A 27437-nucleotide genomic window follows, 5' to 3' on the forward strand; every position below is an offset into this window, starting at 1 on the left:
CCACATTTACAGGCTTATATAAATTTTTTAACATTCTTATTTCATTTATCTCATCATTCAAAGGCTCGATTTATTATACTGATATTAATTCCGTTACATCTCTGCTCTGGTTCGACTGTTACTAATCGGTACTTGAACCTAAAACACCGACAATTCTCATTTTGTAATTCCAGAATCCTTTCACAAGAAGCGAAACTAGCTGATCGTTAGTATTTATGTAGAGAACACGTGTACACTTTAGGAACGTTTTCCAACTAACAATCTTCATGATATAAGCAACTTTACAAAAGGCATTGTTGATTAACTGATTTTACGAATTTCAATTCCAAAATGCCAAAAGCCGTGTAAAACTTTATGTTCCGATGTGAGAGGAACGAATTAACACGTAATTCCGTGATGTTACTCTGCATACACCAGCAAGTTTTTGACTGTAATCCGCAAAATCTTCCTTTTTCAGTAATGAAGGACGTAACCAGTCGTTGTTAAAACAATACACAAGTAGTGGCGAATCAGCCACCGGAATCCAGTATTCCGATAGATTTTGTGAGCCAGTTTTGTTACACTTTTGTAACCGTATTAAGGAATAAACATACAATTCTGAAAGAGAAACATCTTGTCAACCTGAATTTCTTGAAATTTCTCTTGGCATTACCAGATCATTTGCTACACTCTCAAGAAATCAGCAAATTTTAGTCGAGCGGATACTCACAAATTCTTTCGCAGCAGCTGCAGCATAGGAAGAAGATCGGCGAGAAACGAAGATGAGTATCTGCTATTTGACTGTTACGCCTGTAGTCATACAAATGCACACCCAGACTACTGAATACGCTGCTTGGTATCATGGATTTGGCTATAGGTGATAAAGTATTTACTAAAATTTAGCATACCCTGACGCCTAAGTAAGGAGAAGTAATTCGAGGCAACACTGGTCGACGCCCATTGAACTGAGTCTGTATTCTGCTGAGGTGTTAATCGCAGCATGAGCTTCGTAAATGGCCAGTGTAATAACATCTTCTTGAATTTCGGCTACAGAATTGTGAAATAAAAAACAAAACAAATCGTATAAGTACCATTGGCGGCAGCACTTATGAATACCGTCACAACTCTCCTAATGGAGGTATACAAGGACAGCATTTGTTACCTGTTGTACTTCAGCACTTCCTCGCCTCATCTCTCTTCATGTAACTGCTCTCCCTAAGAAGAGGAGTAAATGGAAGATTCAGTCTCAGGTGTCACTATTTTCTCTTACCTGATCACTACACAAGTTGTTTTACATGCATAAGAAACAGTTTCAAGAACTGACGTGTGATGAGAATACCTTAAAGAACTTGAGGAAGTAGTGAAGAACTTTATTTAAAATATGCATGTCCTTTCATTCATCACATTTTTCGCCACTTTAATATTGCCATGTAATTATGTGCAAGAGTAGTTTAAAATGTAGGGAAGAATGGAAATTTTCAGAGAAGTTGTTTTTTAATGGTTTCAGGCTTTTATACCAAATATTCAAAAGTCTTGATTGTAAGAAACAGAGAAATAACTAAGATTGTCTCATACGATATAAAATCGGACAAAAGTGTGAAGTTAACTGTGTTTGATATGTGTATAAACATAATTTCCAGTATTCCGATGTTTCATCTAATGACCAAACTTACTCTAAAATTAATGTCACAAACGGAATAAGCGTTCTAGACATATTTTCTGCAATTGGTAGGAATAACTTTCGGATAGAGGTCGAATGCTTAAATCAAAAGCTAAGCTAATCACTGAACACAGCGAAATACAGTTACAGATGAATCAACATTGTACGTTCATTAGAGGGATCGATAGAAGCACTGAATAATGTGTTCGTCTCGTGTGGCGTCCATGAGATATCCGGAGATAAGTGTGAAGTGTCTCCCATATCGGAGTGTTAGGTAAGCAGAGAGTTGACGCCGAGGCTGGGTGCGTCGGCCACGGCGTTCTTGAAGTCTGCGTACTCGCAGCAATACGAGTAACCCTTCTCCTGGTCCGTGGCCTTCCAGGATATCCAGCTGATCTTGCTGCATAAGTCTGTGCAGACGAAGTAGTCAGAGCCAGGGTTCTCAATGTACGGATTGTTTACGCCCACGAACACCACAGCTGCCTTAGTGTTAGCATCGTACACGATCTTCCAGAAGATCTTTGGAACTGGAATGTACTTGCTACCGTCAGCGTAAAGATACAACTCCGTCTCGACATTGTTCACGTCCGGCAGCGTCGTGATGCCGTGCGTACCCGTGTAGATTTCCAGCTCTACCTCGTTGTTCGAAACATAGGAACGTACATTGTTTTCCAAGGTGTTCCAGTTGCCACCGTTGAACGTTTGCCACTGCGGCGCAGCATTCACGTACAAAAATGAGGCATACTCCAGCGCGCCGAGAATGAAATCGGCCTTAGCACTGAGGTGTCCCCTGGAAAGGAAGTAGTCGCTGGTTTCAGAGATGTACTTGGACCCCAGTTGACTGGACCCCAGCAGCGTGCCGACTGTCTGAATCTGCGTGGCACGTTTGTACTGGTTATCCACGTCGATGTCGCCGAAGAAGCCGCCGTCCAACCAATCGGGCCGGTCAAAACCGCTCTGCCTGCCCCCCATTTCGGCGATCATCGTGGAGTGGTCGTACACCGTGCTGTAGGAACGATCGTCGAAGCAGGCGTCGATCAGCGTGTAGAAGTCGGCGCCGACCTGGAAGCCTAGCTGGATCACTTGGTACTGACCGCTGCTTCCGCACGAGCTGCCCGTTTTCTGGCCTGACGGCTTCGGCTGGGATCGGCAGCTGAGGTCAGCGAAGTCGTACGATCGCCCGTCGATGGAGAAGGTGGAGCCCGAGACGCAGTAGGCCGTCGCCTGCGACTGCCCGGTGGCCTGGAGGCTGTTGTCGGGGCAGGCGACTACGATCTGCTCGTTCCGGCTGAGCGAGATCACCCCCGAGGAGTCCGGCGTGACGAAGCCGTGCACGTCTTTTCTGCCACCGGGTTTCAGCAGCAGCGGCTGCGGGTCGGGCATCTTGGATCCGTTCACGTCCACCGAGCAACCTGCCAATTTGAATACACAGTTTATACTGGTTGCACCCATAGGGTTAGTTTCGCAACAGGCTACAAAAGGATTACAAAAAAATAACTCTGGCAAAGTATTTGCACACAGTAAATCGTAAGTTGGAAAGTTTATCACCGAAACGTATTCATTTGCTTCAGTTAAATATTAAAGTCAGAGCAAGAGTCTGATGTTGTTTAATCTACAATTACAGAAACTGACTACTGTGGCCTATGCTAGAGGAAGCGATAATACACTACTGGCCTTGCTAAAAACTTTCTAAATCGAAGATCCTACAAGTATTTATTTATTTAACTATCAGTTTCGGCAGACATTGCTGTCATCTTGAGATCTTGTAAAAAACTTTGTTAGGAAACGTGTTCATTTTTAAGTTGGACCTCCCGCCAAGTTGTCATGTGGATAAAAAAACAGCACATTACTAAAGGTTTATAATAACTAAAATATTTAAAAACATAAAACACAAAGCACATCGAGGACGAAGATCGAAAGTATACAACTTTACTACTACACGGCCCAGTGCTGCGCATGCGCAAATCATGGGTCGCAACTCAAGAGCTGCATAGGGTTACATCAGAGAGCATCCCAGGATGCCCCTGAGAGCTACACCACCAAAAAGCGCTTCTCGGCTTTTGGCAAGATAAATGTGTAGCTTTTCTTCTAGGTCACACTTTATTGATGAAAATATAGAGTCTATCACAAACATAAAGGGTAAGCACTAATAATTCGCTGTGCATCTCATATATTCAGCAGTTTATGGATTTTAAAATTAAAAAGAAAAATTACTTTCAAGCTAATTCGTACTTGGATCGTAGCAACTATTTCATTACTGCATACTTTGAGCACAGTATTAGTTAAATCAAGTTTTATTTTGTAAAAGTTTCTGATCACAATATTTGAGAACCCTTTAGTAACTAGCTCTTGTTACTGGTGGTCGAGTATGTACAACAATCACTGCACACATTCTTGTACCATCGCTACACATTTTAAGTATCGGTATCAATTTTAGTTTTGTTGTTACTGAAAACATAATTTTCACGTTATCCACTGATTTTGTGTGAAACAAGCGTTGTGCTACATAGTCATGTAGCATTTTCCTAATGTATTTTTAAGTATGAGAGCATTAGCGTCATTCAAGTAGCGAATACTCTCAAATCGCTTCTGAAATCCATAACCATGAGTGATTATACGATGTAGAGAGATAGGCATTTGATCACCGTTTAGGAAATACATCCTATTTTACTCATAAACAACTAGTGAGACAATTCGGCCCATTCTGTAGATGGATTCTGCTCAGCGTGTTTCATAACTGTCAGTGGCAGTATTGTCGGCATAATTTAACATCAAATCAGTTCCACATATTTTTTGCCGGACGTTGTGGCCGAGCGGTCCTAGGCACTTCAGTCCGGAACCGCGCTGCTGCTACGGTCGCAGGTTCGAATCCTGCCTCGGGCATGGATGTGTGTGATGTGCTTAGTTAGGTTTAAGTAGTTCTAAGTCTAGGGGACTGATGACCTCAGATGTTAAGTCCCATAGTGCTTAGAGCCATTTGCACCACATATTTTGCTTCCCTTGCAATGTTGTGTTGACAGTGAATTCAAACTTCAGTACAGGAGTAATGTGACTGTTTTCAAAGCGAACTCACAATTAGGAAGGCTGGTCGCCATTTTTGGCACTACTACACTCTAAGACAAGAAAACGACGCACCACGAAGGAATTATCTAAATGTTATGGAAATCAGTAAATGTGACGTACATGTACAGACAATCAAATGATTATAATTTCATAAAAATTGAATGATCTATTTAAGAGAAAGAGTTTCAGAAACTGGGCAAGTCAATAACGTGTTGGTCCACCTATGGCTTACACAAGCGATTATTTGGCTTAGCATTGATTGATAGAGTTGTTCGATGTCCTTCTGAGGGATATTGCGCCTTGTTCTGTCCAATTGGCGCATTAGGTCGTCAAAATCGCGAGCCGAGTGGAAGGTCCTGCTCCAAATGTTCTCAGTTGTGGAGAGATCCAGCGACCTTGCTATCCCAGGTAGACTTTGGCAAGAACAAAGACAAACAGTAGAAAATCTCGCGGTTAGCGGGTGGGGACTATCTTGTTGAAATGTAAGCCCACGTTGGCTTGCGATGAAGAATATCGCCTACGTACCGCTGTGGCGTAAAGGTACCGCGGATGGCAACCAAAGGGTCATACTTTAAAACGAAATGGCATTCCAGACCATCACTCATGATTATTGAGCCGTATGGCTGGCGACAGTCAGGTTGGTATCCCACCGTTGTCCAGAGCGTCTCCACACACGTCTTCGGCCTGGAACCTCATTTACTAGAGTACAGTTGTCTTCAGTCCCACTCCGACCGAACGGAGCTCCGATGACAAGTGCCTAGAGACACCCCAGACAGCGGTGGGATACCACCCTGACTGTAGTCAACCCCACGGCCCAACAGTCACGAGTGGTGGTCTGGCTTCCTCCACAGTTTTTGGCATCTACAGCTCCCTCTAGTACCATGGAAATCATTCCCTCATGTCTTAGCAGATGTCCTATCATCCTGTCCCCTCTCCTTATCAGTGTTTTCCACAAGTTCCTTTCCTCTTCGATTCTGCGCAGAACCTCCTTATTTCTTATCAGTCCACCTAATTTTCAACATTCGTCTGTAGCACCACATCTCAAATACTTCGATTCTCTTCTGTTCCGGTTTTCCCTCAATCCATGTTCCACTACCATACGATGCTGTACTCCAGACGTACATTCTCAGAAATTTCTTCCTCGAATTAAGGACGGTATTTGATATTAGCAGACTTCTCTTGGCCAGGAATGCCCTTTTTGCCATTTCTAGTCTGCTTTTGATGTCTGTCCGTCATTGGTTATTTTACTGCTTAGGTAGCGAAGGTATTCTACGCTCCGTTTTGTGGCCCTTCGTGGCAAGCCATCGTGGGCTTACGTTTCAGCAAGATAATTCCCGCCCGCAGTCGACGAGAGTTTCTACTGCTTGTCTTCGTTCGTGCCAACCCCTACCTTGGGCATCAAGGTCACTGGATGTCTCCCAGCTGAGAAAGTTCGGAGCACTAAGGGCGCGACCATCCAACCAGTTCGGACAGAACCGATTGGACAGAATATGGCACGATATCCATCAGGAGGACATCAAACAAGTTTATCAATCAGTCCCAAGCCAAATAACAGCTTGAATAAGGGTCAGAGGTGGAGCAACATACTATTGACTCGCTAAATTCCTGAAGCTCTTTCTGTTGAACAAATCATCCAATTTTTCTGAAATTGAACTCTTGGAATCGTTTATTAGTGTGTACAAGTACATCACACCAACCGCTGTCCGCCCCAATTTCGTTAGCTGTAGGAGATGCTGACGATGTGTAGTTGTAGACACGGGCATGACGGCGGGCCGATGTAGTACTGTCGACAGCACTGTCCGTAGAGTCCTCAGGCTAGTATACAGAGCGGACCCGCTGTCTGTCACTAGCGCCGACTTCCGCAACGAGCACAGAATTCATTATCCATCGTTTATCAGCGGTTTCTGTAGAAATCATTGCTGCCAGAGCTGTCACTTCAGAAATTTAATATTTGGAAATATTTGAAGTAAAATTATAATACGTTGCACGTGCATTTGATAAAATTCGAAGATCAAATACCTGTGCATGATGACGGGAATTAGGAGCGGCACTTTGATAACATAATACCGTGAGACAATTGTTTGAATCAGCAAGTGTCAAATCACGTCCATAATCAGTATCAAGTACGGACGCCGATGCAACCCATCAAATTTACATCCGACAAAAATTCATGTTCTGGAGGTTGTCATCAGCACCGAAATAATGAAGGTGATATAAAGTACATAGTACTGTCTTGCTTGAAGCAGAACCACACATTATTTCAAAAGCCATAGCTGTTTTCCCACGCGTACCACATTGCTATATCATTATTTTCCCAATTACAATATGGTTGACGAAGGTCGTTACAGAACTTTAGATTCGTAATTGAAGAAACTAGTTTATGTAGGTAGGAGAAACTGGAAAATTACGGGACACAGTAAATAGTGTGAATTAAGAAATGTTAACTTTACATTGTACCAGTGGCCTTTTCTCTGATTTTCCTCTATGCTCAATTTAAGATTTTAGAACCTGACTCTGAAATCTGTATAAAAGGATACAAACCGTACCTTCTCCGACTCCGTGTGAAACGCTGACTAATATTCACACATATGGCCACGTCGTAGCGAGACTCATACATTTTCGTCGAACATTTTTAGTCTTAGCATAATGTACTGAAGACGGACCAATACGCTTTAAGTTCGTAATAGGATAAGAGAGGGTTACAGCTTAACATTATGGTATCGTTTCTGCGTCGAAGAAGCTATGAAGGGAGCTCAAGTCAGATTTTCCAGTGGAATAAAATTGCACACGGTGCAGCTACCAAAGCTCATAGACTTTTTAATCTTTCATCCCAAACTACTTTGCACAGAATGTGGGTTAGGTATAAAGAAAGCTAAGACGTATGTGACACTGAGAAGTAGAAAGTACAACCGCTTGTTTACCAACATAATTATTAATTACGACAATAGAAGAAGGTATTGGATTCACCTATGTAAGAAGATATCAAAAGTAGATTGGCATAAGCGGAGAAGACCTGTGTCAATAAAAGAGACCTTTTGATGTCACGTATCGATATGGAACAGAGGGGAACTTCTGTAAAGCTCAGTAGTGAGTGAAAATCAAATGTGGATTAAGGGAAACATGCAGGCATTTGAAATGTGTAGCTGTCGAAGAATGTTACAGATAATGAAGAACTACAAAAAAAGATAAGTGAAGACAACGAAGAAATATGACTACCGACGACCCTTATCAAAGAAGGCACAGGCTAGTGGGACGGCACTGCGGCATACAGGAATAATAAATGAGGTTCTGGAAGAAGCAGTAGTGGAAAAAAATTGTGAATCTGTAATTCACGTACTGTTTTTTTTTCTTTGTCTTAATTCTGAATCAATGAAGCGCTTAAGAAAAATAGCCGAGCTCGATTTCCAAATCAACAAGTTAACAGTCACGGAAAGCATTTGATTTTATGATGTTGCTCCCACATGTCTCGTACACGCTACTACCCACGAAAAAATACGTGTAAGGAAGAACTTCAGTGATGAGGCTAATTAGAGGGAGCAGTCATCACCTGTAAGAGCGGTGCACTAACCTTTGTGGATTCACGTTAAGTCTAATGCGTCATCAGATAGTTCTATAAAATTGGCGTTTAAGACAAGTGTCAATAATTAAATATGGGAAGTGGCATATGGTTTCTGTAGCGAAATAATAAAAAATTGTAGGAAAAAATGGAATAATAAAGATGTAGTGTACGATGTGACGATCTGTAATCACTTTATAACTGCAGTTGACTATGGACTCTAGTTGCACAGTGTAAACGTAGATATGAAGGTAGAAAGAAACGTTCAGCAAACCAAATATCCACATTGCGAAATTTTTTTAAGCGTAGGGGAGTATACCAGATCAAAATAACCAACGATTTCTGTATATTAAAAACCCAAGGATGTATTGACATAAAAATGGAGAAACTATTTAACTGGAAATAGCAAAGACGTTCGAAGGAAGTAAAACAAAAGAAAATCTTAAATGCAAAGACGTAGCTATTAAAGATGGGCGAGGGAGGTGGGCCCGAGAATACAATAAGAGGAACTTCATACCATTTGCTGAATTAAATAGTATTCAGAATTTCTCGGTGAGACAGAAGATAAAATGAAAATTTAATGACAGAAACAACTGAAGGCAATCTGAAGTGTGAAAGCAATACGGAATATGAAGAAAATGAAACAGAAATTTAAGTTAACAGACACCGCATTTTATCAGTTAAGATGGCAGGAGAATAGTATCAGCTTTACAAGATTGGTTTAAATGATTTCGTAACTCAAAAGATGAATAACATACACAGAAACTATTCATGAAAGTAATGACATTCCAGAAGTAATGCAAGATCAGGTGTGCAAAACCGTTCAGTCTATGAAGCAAGAGAAGGCGGTGAGAAATGATAGTGTTTCAGTAGAATTGTTTGTAGCTGAAGCCAATATTACACAGAAGGAATTTGCAAAACTAGATACTGAACATCTGTGTTAAAAAAAAATCCTACCTATTACAGGCAAGGGTAATAGATGTCAGCATCCACTCCGTAAAGAGAAAGGAATATGTATAAACACTATATCTAATAAAAAGTAGTACAGATTAAAAATTATTAGTTGAACCAGTTTTTGAAATTTTCCCTTCAGGGCTCATGAAGACAATGGAGGGATAAAAAAATGAAGATTTTCGACATACTAAGACCAATCTTCAAAACGAAGCTTCCGATATATCTGAAAAGGGAAGTTTACAATGAGAGTGTATTGCTACTTTTGATTTACGGCACTGAGACACATACGATAATGGGAAACTATTCAAAAACTAATTATTTCTCAGCTATCAGCTCAGAGAACTTAATTATCAAGTACAAGAAGAATGGGAAATCAAACGGATCATCGAACAGACTGAAATGAAACAGATAATTGTGGACCTACGAAATTGTTTGCTGGATCCCAAAACATCCTGGAGGAACATGGAAGCTTTTATGTGAAGACCATGAATCATGGAAAAGTCTAGAGGAAGTCTTTGTCCAGCTGTTCTAAGAAAATGGATGATAATAATGATGATGATGACGAGAAGATTAACACACGGTTGGTAAATGACAGTACCAAGCCAGACAGACAATTAGTTGTTCCTTCACTGGCCAATAATGGCAGTGGGTCCAAGAAACTTAGTATATCTTATTCTATCTTGAATTATCATGTGTGTAGAATTACGTCACTGGAGATGTTTGCATTACGTAACTTACTGCATGCATAAGAAAAGTCACCCACGCAGGCTGATGCCATATCAAAAACGAAATACTACAAAGTCATAAAGCAGTTTATGACTAATGTATTTAGGCCAATTGACGATAACATATGCAAATGATCTCGTGGATAACGTCGGAAGCTCCAGGAGACATCGCGGATGATGTTGTAGACAGAGAAGTCGCAACGCTAGAATACTGTATAGAAATGCAAGTAGACCTGCAGAAGACCGATGCTTGGTGCACGATTTGGCAGTTAATTCTCAATATAAACGAATGTAACGTATTGCGTTTAAACAGGCGTAATGACCTTTCATTATATGATTACAAGGTTGCCGAACATGCACTGGAAGTGGTCCACCAAAGCAGTATCTGGGAGTACATACACGAAGCAGTTTAAAGTGGGACTATCACATAAAGCTAATCGTAGGAAAGGCAAACGCAATACCGATTCATTGGTAGAATATTGTAATTCCGCCAGAAAGGAGGTAACATATACAATCCCTGTTAGAGGCTTTAATATTGTTCGTCAGACTGGGATTTATTGTAGGTGTACCGGAAGTGCCATGCCAGACATAGAGAGGTTGTAGAGGTTACCTTGAGGAACGAATCGAGGATAGGAATCTATGTCATCCAAGGACGCTAGAGACTGTCGAAGTTATAGGCACCGGCACCAGCTATTAGCCAGCCGTCGTGGTCGAGCGATTCTAGCCGCTTCAGTCCGGAATCACGCTGCTGCTACGGTCGCAGGTTCGAATCCTGCCTCGGGCATGGATGTGAGTGATGTCCTTATGTTAGGTAGGTTTAAATAGTTCTAACTCTAGGGGACTAATGACCTCAGATGTTAACTCCGATAGTGCTCAGAGCCATTTGAACCAGCTATTCGATCGTTCCGTCAGCAGCAAATGTGACTTTGTACGCTGACGGATCGAAGGCAGAAAGACTGGCAATGTTGTTTGTTATTCACTGATAGTGACTGTTTGCCACGATCGCCAGTGGAGGAGATGGAACTAGTTGTTGCGTAGAAACTCCGCCGCTCCTATAAATGCGATTCTCTGTTGGCTAGGTGAATGACGGTTTCGGACGATGGTTTCCATTCACAATTTATTTTTCTCCTGCAACCGTTTAAAATCTCCAGTGTTTGACGGTACACAAGAGAAAAATAAGCTGCAAATGGAAACTATACAGGACAAAAAGTAAACTGCAAATGGAAAGCCGTGTCGGAAACTATCGCCCACCGAGACGACACAGGATCCCATTCATAAGAGATAAGGCCTTTATACACAGCAGCTAGCTCCATCTTGTCTACTGGCGACATTGCCAGTCAGTCGTGATCATTGAATAACAATAGTAGCGTTTTCTGCCGAAGGTGTGGCCGAGTGGCAGGCGCCGGCGCCTGTAACGTCGGCACTCTGTAACGTCGTTCGACTAAGTTTCGGAAACAGGTCCCTATCCTTGATTTGTTCTGGAAGACACTCTGCAACACCTTGGAGATTGTCGCAACATTTCTGGGACAACCTGCAGAGAATATCCTTAGAAGCTCAGCGCGTTTGGTCACCGGTTCCTTTAATAATCGCCAAAGCGTCGCGGAGACATTCAATTGCAGCAGCAGACGCTGCAACCACGGCTTTGTCAAACAGAGTATGGGTTACAGTTAAAATTCCGTGCGCATACTGTCCTGGAAAGGTCAACCAATATATTGCTTCGTCCTATGCATATTTCGCGAAAAGGTGCTGAAGATGAAAGTGGAGAGAGTAAAGCTGACGCGGAAGCTTAACGAACAACCCTCCTTCCCGCGTACTGTCGCTGTTGGAATCTGAAAGGAGGGAAGTGGCAGTGGTACACGCACTGAGGTGACAAAAGTCATGGGATAGCGATACGCACATATACAGATGGCGATAGTACTGCGTGCAGCTGTCTTTTGTACTCAGGTGATTCGTGTGAAAAGGTTTCCGACATGGTTATGGCGGCGCCATGGGAACAGACATACTTCGAATGCGGACTGGTAGTTTGAGTTAGATGCATGGGACATTTCATTTCGGAGATCGTTAGAAAATTCAATATTCTGACACCCACAGTGTCAAGAGTGTGCTGAGAACACCAAATTTCAGGCACCACCTCTCATCACATGCAACGTAATGGCAGACGACCTTCAATTAACGGTTGAGACCAGTGGTATTTGCTTAGAATTGTCAGTGCTAATAAACAAGCGATACTGCATGAAACAAACGTTAACATCAATGTAAGGCGTACGACAAACCTATCCCTTATGACACAGTGGTGAAATTTGGCGTTAATAGGTTGTAGAACAGACGACCGACGCGAGTGCGTTTGCTAACAGCAAGACATCGCCTGTAGCGTCTCTCCTGGGGTCGTGGCCATATCGGTTGGAGCCTGGACGACTGGAAAGAGTGACTTGGTCACAGTCCAGGTTTCAGCTGGTAAGAGCTGACGATAGGGGTCAGGTGTGGAGCAGATCCCACTAAGCCGTGTACCCAAGTTTTCAACAAAGCACGGTGCAAGCTGGTGGTGGCCCCATAATGATGTGGGCTGTGTTTACATGGAATGGACTGGTTCTTCTGGTCCACATGAACCGATCATTGACTGGAAATGCTTACGCTCGAAAACTTGGAGACCATTTACAACCAAACAACGACGAAATTTTCATGGATAAAAATACGCCACGCCACCGGACCACAGTTGTTCGCGATTGATTTGAAGAACATTCTTGACAATTCGAGCGAATGATACGCCCACTCAGATCGCCCTACATGAACACCATCGAACGTGCACAGCACTTGACCGAGAGGTCAGTTCTTGCACAAAATCCTGCACCTGCATCACTTTCGCAGTTTGAACGGCTATAGACGCAGCATGGGTCAGTATTTCTGCAGGGGACTTCCAATGTCTTGTTGAGTCTATGCTGATGACTGGGTGTTGTGTGATGTGCTTAGGTTAGTTAGGTTTAAGTAGTTCTAAGTTGTAGGGGACTGATGACCATAGATGTTAAGTCCCATAGTGCTCAGAGCCATTTGAACCATTTGAGTCTATGCCACGTTGAGCTGCCACCTTACGCCGGGTACAAGCAGGTGCGACACGATACTAGTACGTATCCCACGACTTTTCTCATCTCATTGTAAGGTATCCTCCGCGACACACCATCACGTGTGGCTTTGCGGACTACAGACGTAGGCAGGCAAACAGAAAATGAAGACTAAGCTAAACCTGGTTTTCAAGTTTATGATGAGCATGTACTACCAGTTTTATGGCGAAGAGACCTGGGCGTTCAATGAAAAGTGCTACAGTTTGGTTCGCGGGACGAGGGGTCGTACCTGCGCGAGGCAGCAGTGAGGCGTGGCCAGCCGTGGCCAGCAGCAGTGCCAGCAGCAGCGGCAGCGGCAGCGGCAGGGGGGCCATCGTGTTCGCACTGAGGGGACTGCGGCCGCAGCCCGATTATATTACCTGCGCCGATGCTCTCGCTCTTATCTGCCAACCATTGGAAGCTCGTTAGTCGCTGCACGTGCCATAAGAGGACCAACGAGGGGCGAAAGGTTCAACTACCTGTAACGTGTATTTCACTTGGGTTAAACCTCCTAAGAGATATCTGTTGAAGCTGTGATGGGGTTAGAATTATGGTCTCGGCGACATTGACTGACTGAAGGCGGAAATCTATAGTCCGATATAACGTAGCTGGCGCTCGATCACTAATAGGCTAGACTGCGTCCCGTAGGAGCTGTACTTGCCTTGCAGGTTACAACTGGATCGTCAATTGCAAGCATTGTGTTTGCCACTCCTCAGTTAGCCTTGCAGTAGGATATTCCTTTAACGTTTAGTCGCACGTGCGTTTCAGTGTAAAATGGCTCTGGGCACTATGGGACTTAACATCTGAGGTCATCAGTCCCCCAGAACTCAGAACTACTTAAACCTAACTAACCTAAGGACATCACACACATCCATGCCCGAGGCAGGATTCGAACCTGCGACCGTAGTGGTCGCGCGGCTCCAGACTGTAGCGCGTAGAACCACTCGGCCACAACGGCCGGCTCACTGTAAAATGAAAATAGTTGAAAGAGAGGCATAAGGGAGACACTATAGCGATCTACACCATAAGTCAATTTCAGAATGTTACCGCATTTTTGTAGCAGATACAGGCTTTGAACTTTATGCTTGTTGCGAGTCAATTATTGACAAAACTGCCATAAAATGGCCGTAGTCGAAGTTTATAGATATTAAATGCAAAGCGATTAACTAATCGGAAAAGATCCATTGCGAAACGAGTTCTTTTGTAATCAACAACAAAAGGTATTTCTGTGTGCTCTACAGTTATCGAGATACAGAGTTACAAAAACAACTCTAGGCCAAAGTAAAACTAAGAGCATGTTTTCGACAAGCCTAGAAACACTACAGAGATTTTTACCACACGTTTAAGTGATTTTCCCGAAAGATAAACTTTATAGCGATTTTCAGTGGCAGCGGAGAGCACAGTGATGTAGTGCTGCGACAGCTGCCTTCAACAGCGTCGCTGCTTTGGGACCTACAACTCAGATTCCACCGAATTTAAGAGTGTAGTTCATTGAAAAAGGTTTAGGGACAAGGGGGCAATAAAAAGCTATTTGGGGAATCACACTGTCGTACCCATACAATATGTCAGGGAGAACATGAAACACGAAAAATCTGGATTGTCGTGCAGGGATCGGGACCCTACTCCATCTGAACGTGAAGCTGTCGCCCCTCCCAATCCGCCACATGTCTCGCTGCCGTGCGAAAAAGCAGCGTTTTCGTCTTTCCACGTTTCTATAGATATTGAACTTTCCGGAATGTGGTCAGCTTTTAGAACACAGTACAAACGCCTCAGCTTTTAGCCATAGCAGCACGACTATAGAAGTCGGCAGAGAGCAGCACATGTCAACCAGATGTTGCTGTAACTGACTTGTAGTATCAGAGCTGTTCAAGCAGCCAAAGAAGATGTGATTGGCATCTTCTTTGTTGCTGGAGGTCGGCGGCCGCTGTAGCCTCATCATATTGAACAAGGTGTTAGGGGTATAAGTGCAGATACTTCTGTTGATCACTGAGGATCGTGTACTGAGTAACATTACATTAGCTTTTACATCATTTGCACACTAGTAATTCTAGTTTTGAGGTTGCTACGCGTAGCAGAAGCAAGGCATTAATGTATATTTTCCCCTGGGAACAAGTCAGTTATTCAAGTATGGACAGAAAGCAGACAGTCTTCACGGGGAAGGTAACGACTGCGCAGAAAACATAAGGTGATAAGCAATGTAAAGGGTTTTCGGGAAGACTGTTAGACACAGTGAAAACACACTATACCAATTACCAAAATATCTGCACCTGTACCCTAAACGCCCTGCATAGTCACTGGAGTCTTACCTGACGCATTTCTTAAACATGTTACCAGTTATTATCTTCTGGAAACCTGAAAATTCGGCGCCTAACTTAAGCTTGAGATTTCACCAACGTGCACTAACTACTTTTCAAAAGCAATGAGAAACCAATTCAACTGACTGGACGAAGAAGCATGTTTTAGTCTTTACATAATTTAAGCACAGCGCGAGGATGACCAATGTATTTGTCACTGGACTTACTTAAGGCATTTTCAGGATGGTTCCTTGCCGAAGGCCATGACCGGTTCCTTTTCTCATGGTGACCGAATCGAACCTTTTTGTTAGTGGAATTCAAAGTCCATAAATTCTTTGTTAATATCTTCTGCTTCAGAAACGAACATTACAGAAGTTTTTGAAGTTTAAAAGTAAATATATGGCTTCTTCATAGGCACCGATTGTCTATGGGATCCGGTACGGTAGCTCAGCCTTTAATATAAAAAAAGTGGGTGTGATATTCATCGATGAACTTGCAGGAGTGTCTTATAACGTGTACCCAGACAAAATAATGAGAACAGTTACGAAAAAATGGAAAATAAAGGGTAGAGCCTTTGACTAGTAATTAAAACGGCTTCGAGCCTCGCCACTGCTTAAATTTTCAATAAAAATGATCAACAATGCCGGTCGAAAGACTTCCGTCATAAGGAGTCACCGTGGTTCTACCAACCGCCTTGTCGTAGAGGGCAGAGGAGTGGACAGGGGTTGAGGGCACTCTCTTGTCCTTCAGTTGAGAAACTGCCCATAAAAGGCGGAAAAATCAGCAATGATGGTGTAGAAGGCAATGGAAACCACTGCGATAAAGATACATAATGTATATCCACAGGACATATGGCCTGTAATTGAAAAAGCGTCGTGATGTGATCTCCATTGGCAAAAGATTCCCCTATTCGGATCTGTGTGAGGCGACTGCCAAGTGCGAGGTGACTATGTAAAAAAGACTGAATAACCAACGAACCCGTAACGGTCTACGAATCGGGTCGTGAAATGTCAGACGTTTGAACATCGTAGGTAAGATCGAAAATTTGAAAAGGGAAATGCTAAGGCTCAGTCTAGATACACTAAGGGGTCAGTGAGGTGAAATGGAAAGAAGACAAGGATTTCTGTACAGACGAGTATGAGTAATACCAACAACAGCAGAAAATGATATAGTGGGAGAAGGATTCGTTATGAATAGGAAGGTAGGGCTGAGAGTGTATTACTGTGAACAGTTCAGTGATAGCGTTGTTCTTATCAGAATCGACAGTAAACAAACACCGACATTAACAGTTCATGGGGGGACTGGGTTGCAGTTGTAGGGAAGGGAGTAGAAGGAAGGGTTACATTAGAACGTGCACTGTTGAAGAAACAGAAAAGGAGGCGGTATACTTGGAAAAGACCAGTTGGACTGCATCGTGGTTAGTTGGAGATTCCGAAGTCAGATTATGGATTGTAAAGCGTATCCAGTAGCAGATATAGACTCAGATCACAATTTAGTAGTGATGAAGAGTACACTGAAGTGTAAGACACTAGATAGGAATAATCAGTGCGGAAAGAAATGGGATACGGAAGTACTGAGGAATGAAGAGGTACGCTTGAAATTCTCTGAGGCTATAGATAGTGCAATTATGAGTAGCTCAGTAGGCAGTTCAGTTCAGGAGGCACGAACAACTCTGAAAAGGGCAATCACAGTAGTTCAAAAGGTAAGCATAGGTACAAGGAAAGTAACTGCGAGGAAACCATGGATAAACAAGAAATACTTCAGTTGATCGACAAAAGAAGGAAGTACAAAGATGTGCAGGGAAATTCAGGAATACAGAAATACACTTATAAACGAAGTTAACAGGAAATGAAGAGAATCTGTGGCGAAATGGCTGCATGAAAAACGCGAAGAAATCGAAAAAGATATGATTGAACCTGGAAAGATATGATTGTCGGAAGGACTGGTTCGGCATATAGGTCAGAACATAAGGTCAAAACGACATTCGGTGAAATTAAAAGCAAGGGCGGTAGCGTGAAGAGTGCAATAGTAATTCCACCGCTAAATGCGGAGGAGAGAGCGAATACGTGGAAAGAATGCACTGAGGGCCTGTATGAGGGAAAGAACTTGTGTGGTGACGTGATGAAAGACAAACAGGAGTCTAAGAGATTGGGGATGCAGTATTAGAATCAGAATTTGAAAGAGAAGTAGGTATAGATAACATTCCATCAGAATTTCTAAGACCAAGGGGATAGTGGCAACAAAACGACTAATCATATTGGTGATTCGAATGTTTGAAACTGGCGATATACCATCTGACTTTCGGAGAAAAAAAACATCCTCCACACACTTCCAAAGATTTCAAGAGCCGAGAAGTGTGAGAACTGCGCACAGTCAGCTTTACAGCTCAGTCATCCAAGAATAATATACAGAAGAATGAAAAAGAAAATTGAGGATCTGGTAGGTGACGATCAGTTTGGCATTAGGAAAGGTAAAGGCACCTGAGAGGCAGTTCTGACGTTGTGGCTGATAATGGACGCTGGACTAAAGAAAAATAAAGGTGCACTCCTAGGATTTTTCGACGTGGAAAAAGTGTTCGTCAGGGTAAAATGGAACAATATGTTCGAAATTCTGAGAAAAGTAGGAGTAAGCTATAGGGAGAGACGGGTAATATACAATATGTACAAAAGCCAAGAGGAAGTAGTAAGAGTGGACTACCAAGAATGAAGTGCTCAGTTTAAAAGGGTGCAAGACAGGGATGTAGTCTTTCGCCACTATTGTTCAATCCGCACATCGAAGAAGCAGTGACAGAAATAAAGGAAAGGTTCAATAGTTGGATTAAAAAATAAAAAGGTGAAAGGATATCAATGATAAGATTCTCTGATGACATTGCTACCCTCAGTAAAAGTGACGAATTGTTACAGGATCTGTTGAATGAGATGAACGGTCTAATGAGTGCAGAATGTGAATTGTCAGTAAATCGAAAAAAGGGGAAAGGAATTAGAAACAGCAGAGCTGAGAACAGCGAGAAACTTAAAATCAGAAATGGGGATCATCACGATATAGACGAAGATATGGAAGTCAGCTACCTAAGCGACAAAATAACCAGTGACGGACGGAGCAAGGAGGAAATCAAACGCAGACTAGCACTGGCAAAAAGGGCGTTCCTGGGCAAGAGAAGTCTAGTAGTAACAAACATTGGTCTTAATTTGAGGCATAAATTTCTGAGAATCTACGTTTGGAGCGAAGCATTGTATAGTAGTGCAATATAAGCTATGGGAAACAGGAACAGAAGAGAACGGAAGAATTTGAGATGTGGTACTGCAGAAGAATGATGAAAATTAGGTGGACTGATAAGGTAGGGAATGAGGAGTTTTTCTGCAACATCTGCGAGGAAAGGAATACATTGAAAACAGGGAGAAGAATGGACCGGATGGTAGGACGTTTGTTGAGACATCACGAAATGACTTCCATTGCACTAGAAGGGCTGTAGAGGGTGACCTAGTGGGAGGCGTTGCCGCCTGTAACTTTGAAGCTCTGTAGCGTCGTTGGATGACGTTTCCGGACACGGGTTCCTATAATTACAGTATCTGGCGGAGAGCTTGAATTTGCGCGCGCAACGGCCTGATTGGCTAACTTCAATGCCAATTAACTGCGATATGGCGCAGCGTATCGAATTTTTTTTCTTAAAATTATTCTTGCCGGCCGGAGTGGCTGTGCGGTTCTAGGCGCTACAGTCTGGAGCCGAGCGACCGCTACGGTCGCAAGTTCGAATCCTGCCTCGAGCATGGATAAGTGTGATGTCCTTAGGTTAGTTAGGTTTAATTAGTTCTAAGTTCTAGGCGACTGATGACCTCAGCAGTTAAGTCGCATAGTGCTCAGAGAGAGAGAGAAAAAAAATTCAGCACGAAGTACTCGGCAACATCCTTACAAGTTTTTCAAGCAGTTTCTGACTACCCTGTAGTTGTATATTTCCTAACTTTATAACTAAACGTCAGTTCAGGGCAGCTCCCCACCTACCATCGCCTTTACAAGATAGTCCTTGTTCGTTCTCTCCTATACTTCGAAGCTGCGCCGACTGGAGTTTATTATGTGAGTGCCATTCCGAAACACATGGTTTAGTCTACTAGGGTGTCTTAATGTGCTTCATGAACCTATGCGTGGCATTATGCGCTTTAGGACCTGATGTTGCAGCAACACGCAAAAGGATAATATGATACTCTAAAGGCCTGACGAAGGTTATATGTATCTCAGACGAACAGACATGCACGAGTTTCGTCGCTTTGTTTCGGCGACCGGAAGTAGCAGTTGCAATGGGCGTGCCAAGTTGTACACTGGACTGCAGATGAATGATGGTTTACCTTGCTAACCGACGGAAATTTTTTGATCGTCGGCCAGACGAAATATATAGCAGCTGGCGTTGGACTGAAATCAGTAGCTAGATCAGCTACTGAGTAGATACTGGTTTCCGGAATTTACGGAGTAAACGTTATACTCGTGTTTTCTGTAAAGAGTTCTTGATTGTAACTGTGAAGCAAAGTTCAGAATTTGATTGGGCACTGAGAAATATATCAAAGGAAGCAGTATTTAGTTCCACAACAGCGGTTGCCACATTCTGTAAGCTCATCATTGAATTGTATTTACTGAAAATGGAATCAGTAGCCAGGATAGAAGAAGAAACTACATGAGCAGAAGCTGGTTATGTACTTACAGATATCAGTTACAAAATTTTGTCAGTTTCATTTGACAATCAGTGTAGAAAGCGGGGATTTATGTAAATCCTCAGGTCCTAAGATAACTGGTAGAACATTAGGTCAAGGCAATCAGTGTGTAAAGAAGACTGCTTACAAAAGACTCGTGCGGTCCATTCTAGAACGTTGCTGAAGTGAGTGCAACATGTACCAAATAAGGCGTACAGGCAACATTGAGCATATACACGGGAGGACAGAGCGAAAGCTCACTTATTTGTCAGGCCCGTGTGAAAGAGTCACGAAATGCTAATGAAACTGTACTGATAGACACTTGATGATTGACGCAATCCTGTGGAAGTTTACGAAGTTTCAAGAGAAAAATATAGGAATATTCTCGTAGTGATCGCGGTACAAGACAAAATTACGTCAATTGTAGCTCACGGGGCTGTCATCCTCCCGCTCCAAACTCGAATACAACGGGTAGAAATCCTCCTAACTGGTGCAATGGGAAGTACCCTCTACGACGCATTTCACAGGGGCTGCAGGGTATAGAGATAACCGTACAAGGATGGAACAGAGAGTCGTGGAAAGCTTGGGAGAACAGGTAGCACAAAATTTTAGTGGTTTGCTCAGTTCTAAAACAGAGTGAGAGTGACTATCAGACTGCTGACAGGGTTAGTGCTTCGTGGTAACTGCCTGTATTCATTCCACCGCAAAAGGAATGTCAAATGATGTACACACTAGACTGATCTGACATGTGCGAGCTACGTCGGTAGGGTGTACGTTGTTATTGAAATAGTAAGAGATGAAATACAGAAGTGACTAATGCTATCACGTTGCCGCGTTTTTCTTTCCTCCTCAGTGTGTCAGTAACATAGGTAAAGTATGCACACCGTGATTCGAGATGATAAAAACTGATGTAGATAAAATCTTTCATTTGCCATCTACTGAACGTTTGTGTATCATCCGTATAATCCTAAATATTCTGAGAGCCGACAGAACGTGATAATCTGCAGACACTAACGGTGGAATAATCCGCGATAGATACCGTTCACATTGATGAATATGCTAGTTTTCCTACTACAGTACCACGCACGATATGCACCTAGCAGCTGCACGTGAGACCGACAGCCTTACATTTTTTCCCCATACTCAGGAATTTCTGCTCATATAACAGCCTTACGGCAGAAAAAACGTTGCTTTCTTTGTTCCAAGATAAATATAATGATTACTATTTTAATGTCATGTCTAATAAACACTTGGAAAAGTTATCTTAATACTATGTTATAAATATTATTACCTGACACTGCGGTTACTTGAACAATGGTTACGGCAGTCTAACATGTTCCACACACGGAAATGGAAAAAAAATCAGGGAAATTTTCTGTCTTGCTGTTAGTATTCCCCTGGTTGCTTACACTTACTACTTAAATATCTTCAGTATTCCCTTCGTTGCTTACACTTAAGACTACATTTTTATATACAATGAGGCAACAAAAGTCATGGGATAGCGATAATGGCGATAGTATCGGGCACACAAGATATAAAAGGGCAGTGCGTTGGCGGAGTTGTCATTTGTACTCAGGTGTCTCACGTGAAAAGATTTCCCATGGGATTATGACCGCATGACGGGAATCAACAGACTTTGAACGCGGAATCGTAGTTCGAGCTAGTCGCATGGGACCTCCATTTCGGAAATAGTTAGGGAATTCAGTGTTCTGAGATCCAACGCGTCAAAAGTGTGCTGAATACCACATTTCAGGCGTAATCTCTCTGCACGAACAATGCAGCGGCCTTTACTTAACGACCGAGAGCAGCGGCGTTTGCGCAGAGTTGTCAGTGCCAACAGACAAGAAAAACTGCGTGAAATAACCGGAGAAATCAGTGTGGGACGTACGACGAAGTGTATCCGTTAGGACAGTGCAGCGAAATTCAGCGTTAATAAACTATGGCAACAGACAACAGACGCAAATGTCTTTGCTCTTAGCTCGATATCACCTGCAGTTCCTCTCTTGGGGTCGTGACCATACCGGTTGGACCCTAGACGACTGGAAAACCTGGTCTGGTCATATGAGCCCGGATTTAAGTTGGTAAGAGCTGATTATAGAGTTCGACTGTGGCCCAGACTCCACGATGTCATAGATCCAAGTTGTCAACAAGGCACTGTGCATGCAAGATAGTGGTGGTTTCATAATGGTGTGGGCTGTGTTTACATGGAACTGACGAGGTCCTCTGGTCCAAATGAACCGATCATTGATTCGAACATCTCTGTTCTCGATCGTTAACTGAAGGCCGTCGATGGCTGCGTTGTGTGTGGTGAGAGGTAATGCATGAAATTTGGTATTCTCAGCGCAAGCTTGACACTGTGGATCTCGAAATACTGAATTCCCTAACTATTGCCGAAATTAAATGTCTCATGAGTCTAACTCCAAGTTACATTCCGTGTTCAAAGTCTGTTAATTCACGTCATGTGACCATAATCACATCTGAAACGTTATCACAATTATCAGCTGAGTATAAAATGAGAGTTCCGCCAATGCACTGCCTTTTTATACCATGTGTACGCGATACCACCTCCCTCTGTACGTTTGTATATTGCTATCGCATGACTTTTGTCACCTCTGTGTATAACAAGTCACAACAACGGAACGAAAAGGATGAGTGCCACAAGGAACACAATGCTCTAACTACTTACTGTGAAGAGGATGGACTATGTGTATTATCATATTAGAGGGGCTAAACACCTTGCTTATGAGTCCCCGTTCTTTGGAAATTCATGTAAAATGATATGAAAAGAGGCTGGATTAGTCACAGTGAAACACACACGTTTTCATTGAGAATCAACCTTAATGAGACGGTGCTTAAGGCACGAACTCGCGTTTTGGAAGATCGGGGTTCAAATTTCCGACTAGGCGTGCAGATTAAGTTTTCCATGGTTTATTAAATAGATGTGAATGACAGGATGTTTTCTATGAAAAACACACGTCCGATTTCTTCAAAAATTCAAATGGCTCTGAGCACTATGGGACTTAACTACTGAGGTCATCAGTCCCTTAGAACTTAGAACTACTTAAACCTAACTAACCTAAGGACATCACACACATACATGCCCGAGGCAGGATTCGAACCTGCGACCGTAGCGGTCGCGCGGCTCCAGACTGTAGCGCCTAGAACCGCTCGGGCACTCCGGTCCGCCCCGATTTCTTCGTCATAATTTTGACTTCTAAGCTGGTGCTCGGCTCTGACATCATCGCTAGACCTAATCTTCCTCCTTCCTCCTCCTTTAGACCAGCTATGGACCCCGTTTGGTAGTATTTTTACATCATCCTTTCGCTGATTTCTGGACTTCGTCCTACTGCGTAAATTCTTATTTACTGGAACTTCCACTAGTCCCCTGAAATCCCTTGGACGTGTTTACTCGTTGTGTAGATCTACTTATGGAGTACAAGCTCTTTTCTTAATATGGCGAAATCAATCGTTACTTGCTGAAGTCATTCTGAGCAACGATTACTCTTGTCGTTCATTCCTAACAACTGTTAGTAAAACTGTGGCCTCGTTTCCCATCAGTGTAACCATTCATTCCGTCTTGTGGTATAATTATTTATTAGATCTAAGAATACTCTTTTCACCTCTCATCTTTATTCCAAAATGTTTCGAAGCACTTGTCTTTCTACTTTTTCTAACTTCAGTCTTCTCTTTCGTGTAATATGCAATGAATACCAGCGCGCTGATGTGACAACCGTATCCAAATGCTTTAATTGCGATGTATGTGGCAACAACACCTTATCCTTAGTTCGTAATTGATTTTCCCTACAACTCCTCGGCAGTAAAGTTCTCCCACCAGTTGTTTTGTATTATTCTCCCAAGAGCTTAAAATTCTATTCTTTTCCATCTACTAAATCCAAAATGTGTAAGATATCCTTGATGTTCACCATTAAGCCAATTTCATTGCGGACTAAAACTTTTATTCGAAATCGAGAGTGTTCTAGAGGGCGTTGTTTCTCAAGACAAGTGCAACTCGTGTGCCCATCGGCGTTCTTCGAAATGTAGGTATTTTTCTGTGCTCAATCTATATCTACACTCAAAAACGGTGTACTGGAAACGGAAGAACAGCACAGCCAGCAACGGCGCAGCAGTAGGTACAATGGCGGCCCCGATCGTAGCGGAAGGTGAGGCCACGGTTCCCGGGATATCCGAACTGGTACGCTCCGAGTTACGTGCGGCGCTTCACGATAAAGACAGTCTCTCTCGGATTGCTGACGCTATATCAGACGCAGTATTTACTGCAGCAGCCAGGACTAAGTCGTGAAACTACTGAGAATAATACTGCTGAAATTATCGCTTAAAAAAATCTGAGTACGAGAAAAAGACACGAGATTTGGAAGAAAAACTGGCGTAGCAGAAGATATGGCGGAAGCTACAGCCAACCTGCTTGTACAGGGTGCACTGCAATATTAGGCACTGCATTAATTGATGCAGGAATTGACAGGAGCCATCGGGTTGGACGAAGAACCTCGTTCAATTATTGTGAAGTTGGCGCACACCAAAAAAGGGCGGAGATTGCGCGCTATCAAATAACTACGCACCCTCCGACTCAGAGTTGAAATATTAAACGTTTTGGCTGGTTTCGTTGTCTAGGGGCTGGGATACGTAGTTGCCGCATTACAAACCAAATACTGCTGAGTCTACAGTATACAATATGAATAGACTCATGAATCGAATGGTTAAAGGTTCCTATCATCGGCAATTGCGAATTATGAACGTAACATAGACGCTTATAAATGAAAGATTGCAATTAAATAAAATCTGCAAGTACAATCTTAACGACTTTATATGATGAGTACGAGAGTAGAAGTACTTTTGAGAATGCGGTATATTTCTGCAAAACACTTATTGGTGTCGATGGTCCAGCAATTAAATAAAATACGAGTTGAATTACAGGGAAACAACAGATTCCTACTTCACGTAATTAGTTGTGAACAACAACATAGCTCGCGAGATATTCACTTCTAAACGCATACTACGTCTTCGCTGTAGAAGAGCACAAGTCGGCACTACGAAATATTTCTATCTCCCGCGACCACGCGCAAACTGCTCCACGTCTTTCCCTCGACTCCGCCTCCGTCGCGCCTCGCGTCCAGCACTTCCCGTGTCGTGTGCCGTACTCCCCAGCACTCCCGCAATGCTCATAACTACCTCGTGTCCTCCACTGAGACGATCGCTGTGATTGGCTAGAACACTCCGCCCTGTCTTCAAGCCAACGCTCACTCACAAACATAATGAAACATACGAAATACTGGAGTTACATTTAAATACCTGAAATTAATTAAATATTCCTAACGGCTGGACCATAAACACGCTCTAACACACATTATTAAATACATAAGCAGTTAAATAAGCATAAATCAAAAGAAAATCAGCACTAGGAAGGCCAGTAACCTAATGTTTCTGTGCTTTCACAGTAAATATTTCACCAATTTCTTCATGAATAGTATATATCGGATATAAACAAAGACAGAGATGAATAAATATATTTATAAGCATACTGCTACAGTTTTCTCCTGTAACTGTGGAGTACTTATGGCCTGACGCGATCGATGGTAATCGGCCACCTTGACCTCCACTAACTCATATACTATTTAAGTTACAATGCCTGTAATTCATACCAATTTAGGTTTACACTAATAGCTTTCTAAAGACATGGCGATCGACAAAATCGGATGAAGCGTTTATAATTTGGAAATTCGTTGCTGGGTGTTACTTGTATAATTTACCGTCAGATACTAAATTTTAAACTAATAAAGATATTGAAAATCTGATTACACCATCAGAATCGTCGTGCAAATAATAGTAATACGCATGTTTCTTTTTGAGGTATCATGATTCATCTGGCTACTATTAATTTCTATACGAACTGTGAAATGTCTGCTATTATGGTTTCACGAAGTCCGCTATCTTTGGCACTCCCGCAATAGATTACTCCTTCACCGACACAAAGCACCGTCCTCGTCACAGCGGAATTCCCAGCCACGCGGTCGGGCTGGACCCCTCTCGCTTCGGCCAACGTTCGCCACCACGTGTTTGCTGCCGGGCCGCGGCTTTGGCGAGCGTCCTGTGCGGCCGCCCCAACTCCCAACATATAATATTTCCAGGACCCACAACTCGCCCGTTACCTCACAAGATCTTTAGTCACAAGAAAAAATTAGCAAGAACAAGGCTTATAATAATAGAAGATGTTACACGGTAAGACTAATGATTTTGAAAGATGTTATATTCCATTTCGGCCTTCATAGTGTGTGGTCTCAGGTCCTTAATGGAAAACAGTTATAACATGACAGAACTAAATAGCATTAAATGAAAGAATGAGAGCCAAAATGAAAACTTAAACACCTCTTGCCTTGGTTTAATTCTAGCCTGTTGTAATATCTCTTGTACTGTAAATACTATCTGAAAATTGTATTAATTCTGTAAATATCTTTTATCTTTTCCATTCCTTATTGTTGTTGTAACTGTAACCCTGTAATTATCTCTGTACTAGCACATACACTTATCGTTCTTATATTACCCTTGACACTTAATTTTAGTTATTGCTAACACTAAGTGCCGGCCGAAGTGGCCGTGCGGTTAAAGGCGCTGCAGTCTGGAACCGCAAGACCGCTACGGTCGCAGGTTCGAATCCTGCCTCGGGCATGGATGTTTGTGATGTCCTTAGGTTAGTTAGGTTTAAGTAGTTCTAAGTTCTAGGGGACTAATGACCTCAGCAGTTGAGTCCCATAGTGCTCAGAGCCATTTGAACACTAAGTATTTTCCTGAGTTTCCTCTACTTTGTGCGTAATAGTAGCATTGTAATTATTATTCTTTTCCTGATTACTTTATTGACTCACCTTCTTGGTTTAAACCACCAAGAACAGAATCACAATTAATATATTTTAGTAATGTCTAATATAATTGTTAACTTTATTTGTTAATCTTGTAGTTATCCACCCTATGTTTTATATACTGGCAGCATCGGCCTTGTAAAGAAGCCCCTTTCTTCTCCCGACTGAACAAACCACTAACTACTCTTCAAAATTTAATACAAATTGTTTTTTCAGTCGTCACGATTCTCAACTATATTTCCTCACAACGAATACCCTCTGTTTCCTAGTCCTCTGCATTCGCACCGAATGTCTTTAGTTGCAGCCAGAGATGTGTTCAAGAATTTTCTAAACAATGGTCATCCCGCATCAAAATTCAGACGTATACGTCCTTGCTCAAACCTTACACTCTTGGGCCAACTCATTATACACCAGACAAACCTCTACCGATATATTCGCAACCAAGTCTCTAGAGTTATTCACACTGAACAAGTCTCGCCAACTGGCTTGCCTGCTCGTGATGTAATAATCATGACTTATTCATTGCAGTTTCCAAAGGAAAAACCGCAAATGGAAACTCTCAG

General features: G+C 42.6%; 1 protein-coding gene across 1 annotated transcript in view; it reads right to left on the reverse strand.

Moving 5' to 3' along the window:
* Window positions 1-1909: 1909 nt before the first annotated feature.
* Window positions 1910-27437, reverse strand: part of LOC126195438 (uncharacterized) — a 193033-nt gene continuing 167505 nt past the window's right edge. The window contains exons 8-9 of the mRNA XM_049934092.1: window positions 13283-13386; window positions 1910-3051 (exon numbers count right to left, since the gene is read on the reverse strand). Of these exons, the coding sequence (XP_049790049.1) occupies window positions 1910-3051; window positions 13283-13386 (1246 nt within the window). The remainder of the gene's footprint in view (window positions 3052-13282; window positions 13387-27437) is intronic.

Source organism: Schistocerca nitens, chromosome 1 (assembly GCF_023898315.1).
Source record: "Schistocerca nitens isolate TAMUIC-IGC-003100 chromosome 1, iqSchNite1.1, whole genome shotgun sequence".
NCBI lineage: Eukaryota > Metazoa > Arthropoda > Insecta > Orthoptera > Acrididae > Schistocerca > Schistocerca nitens.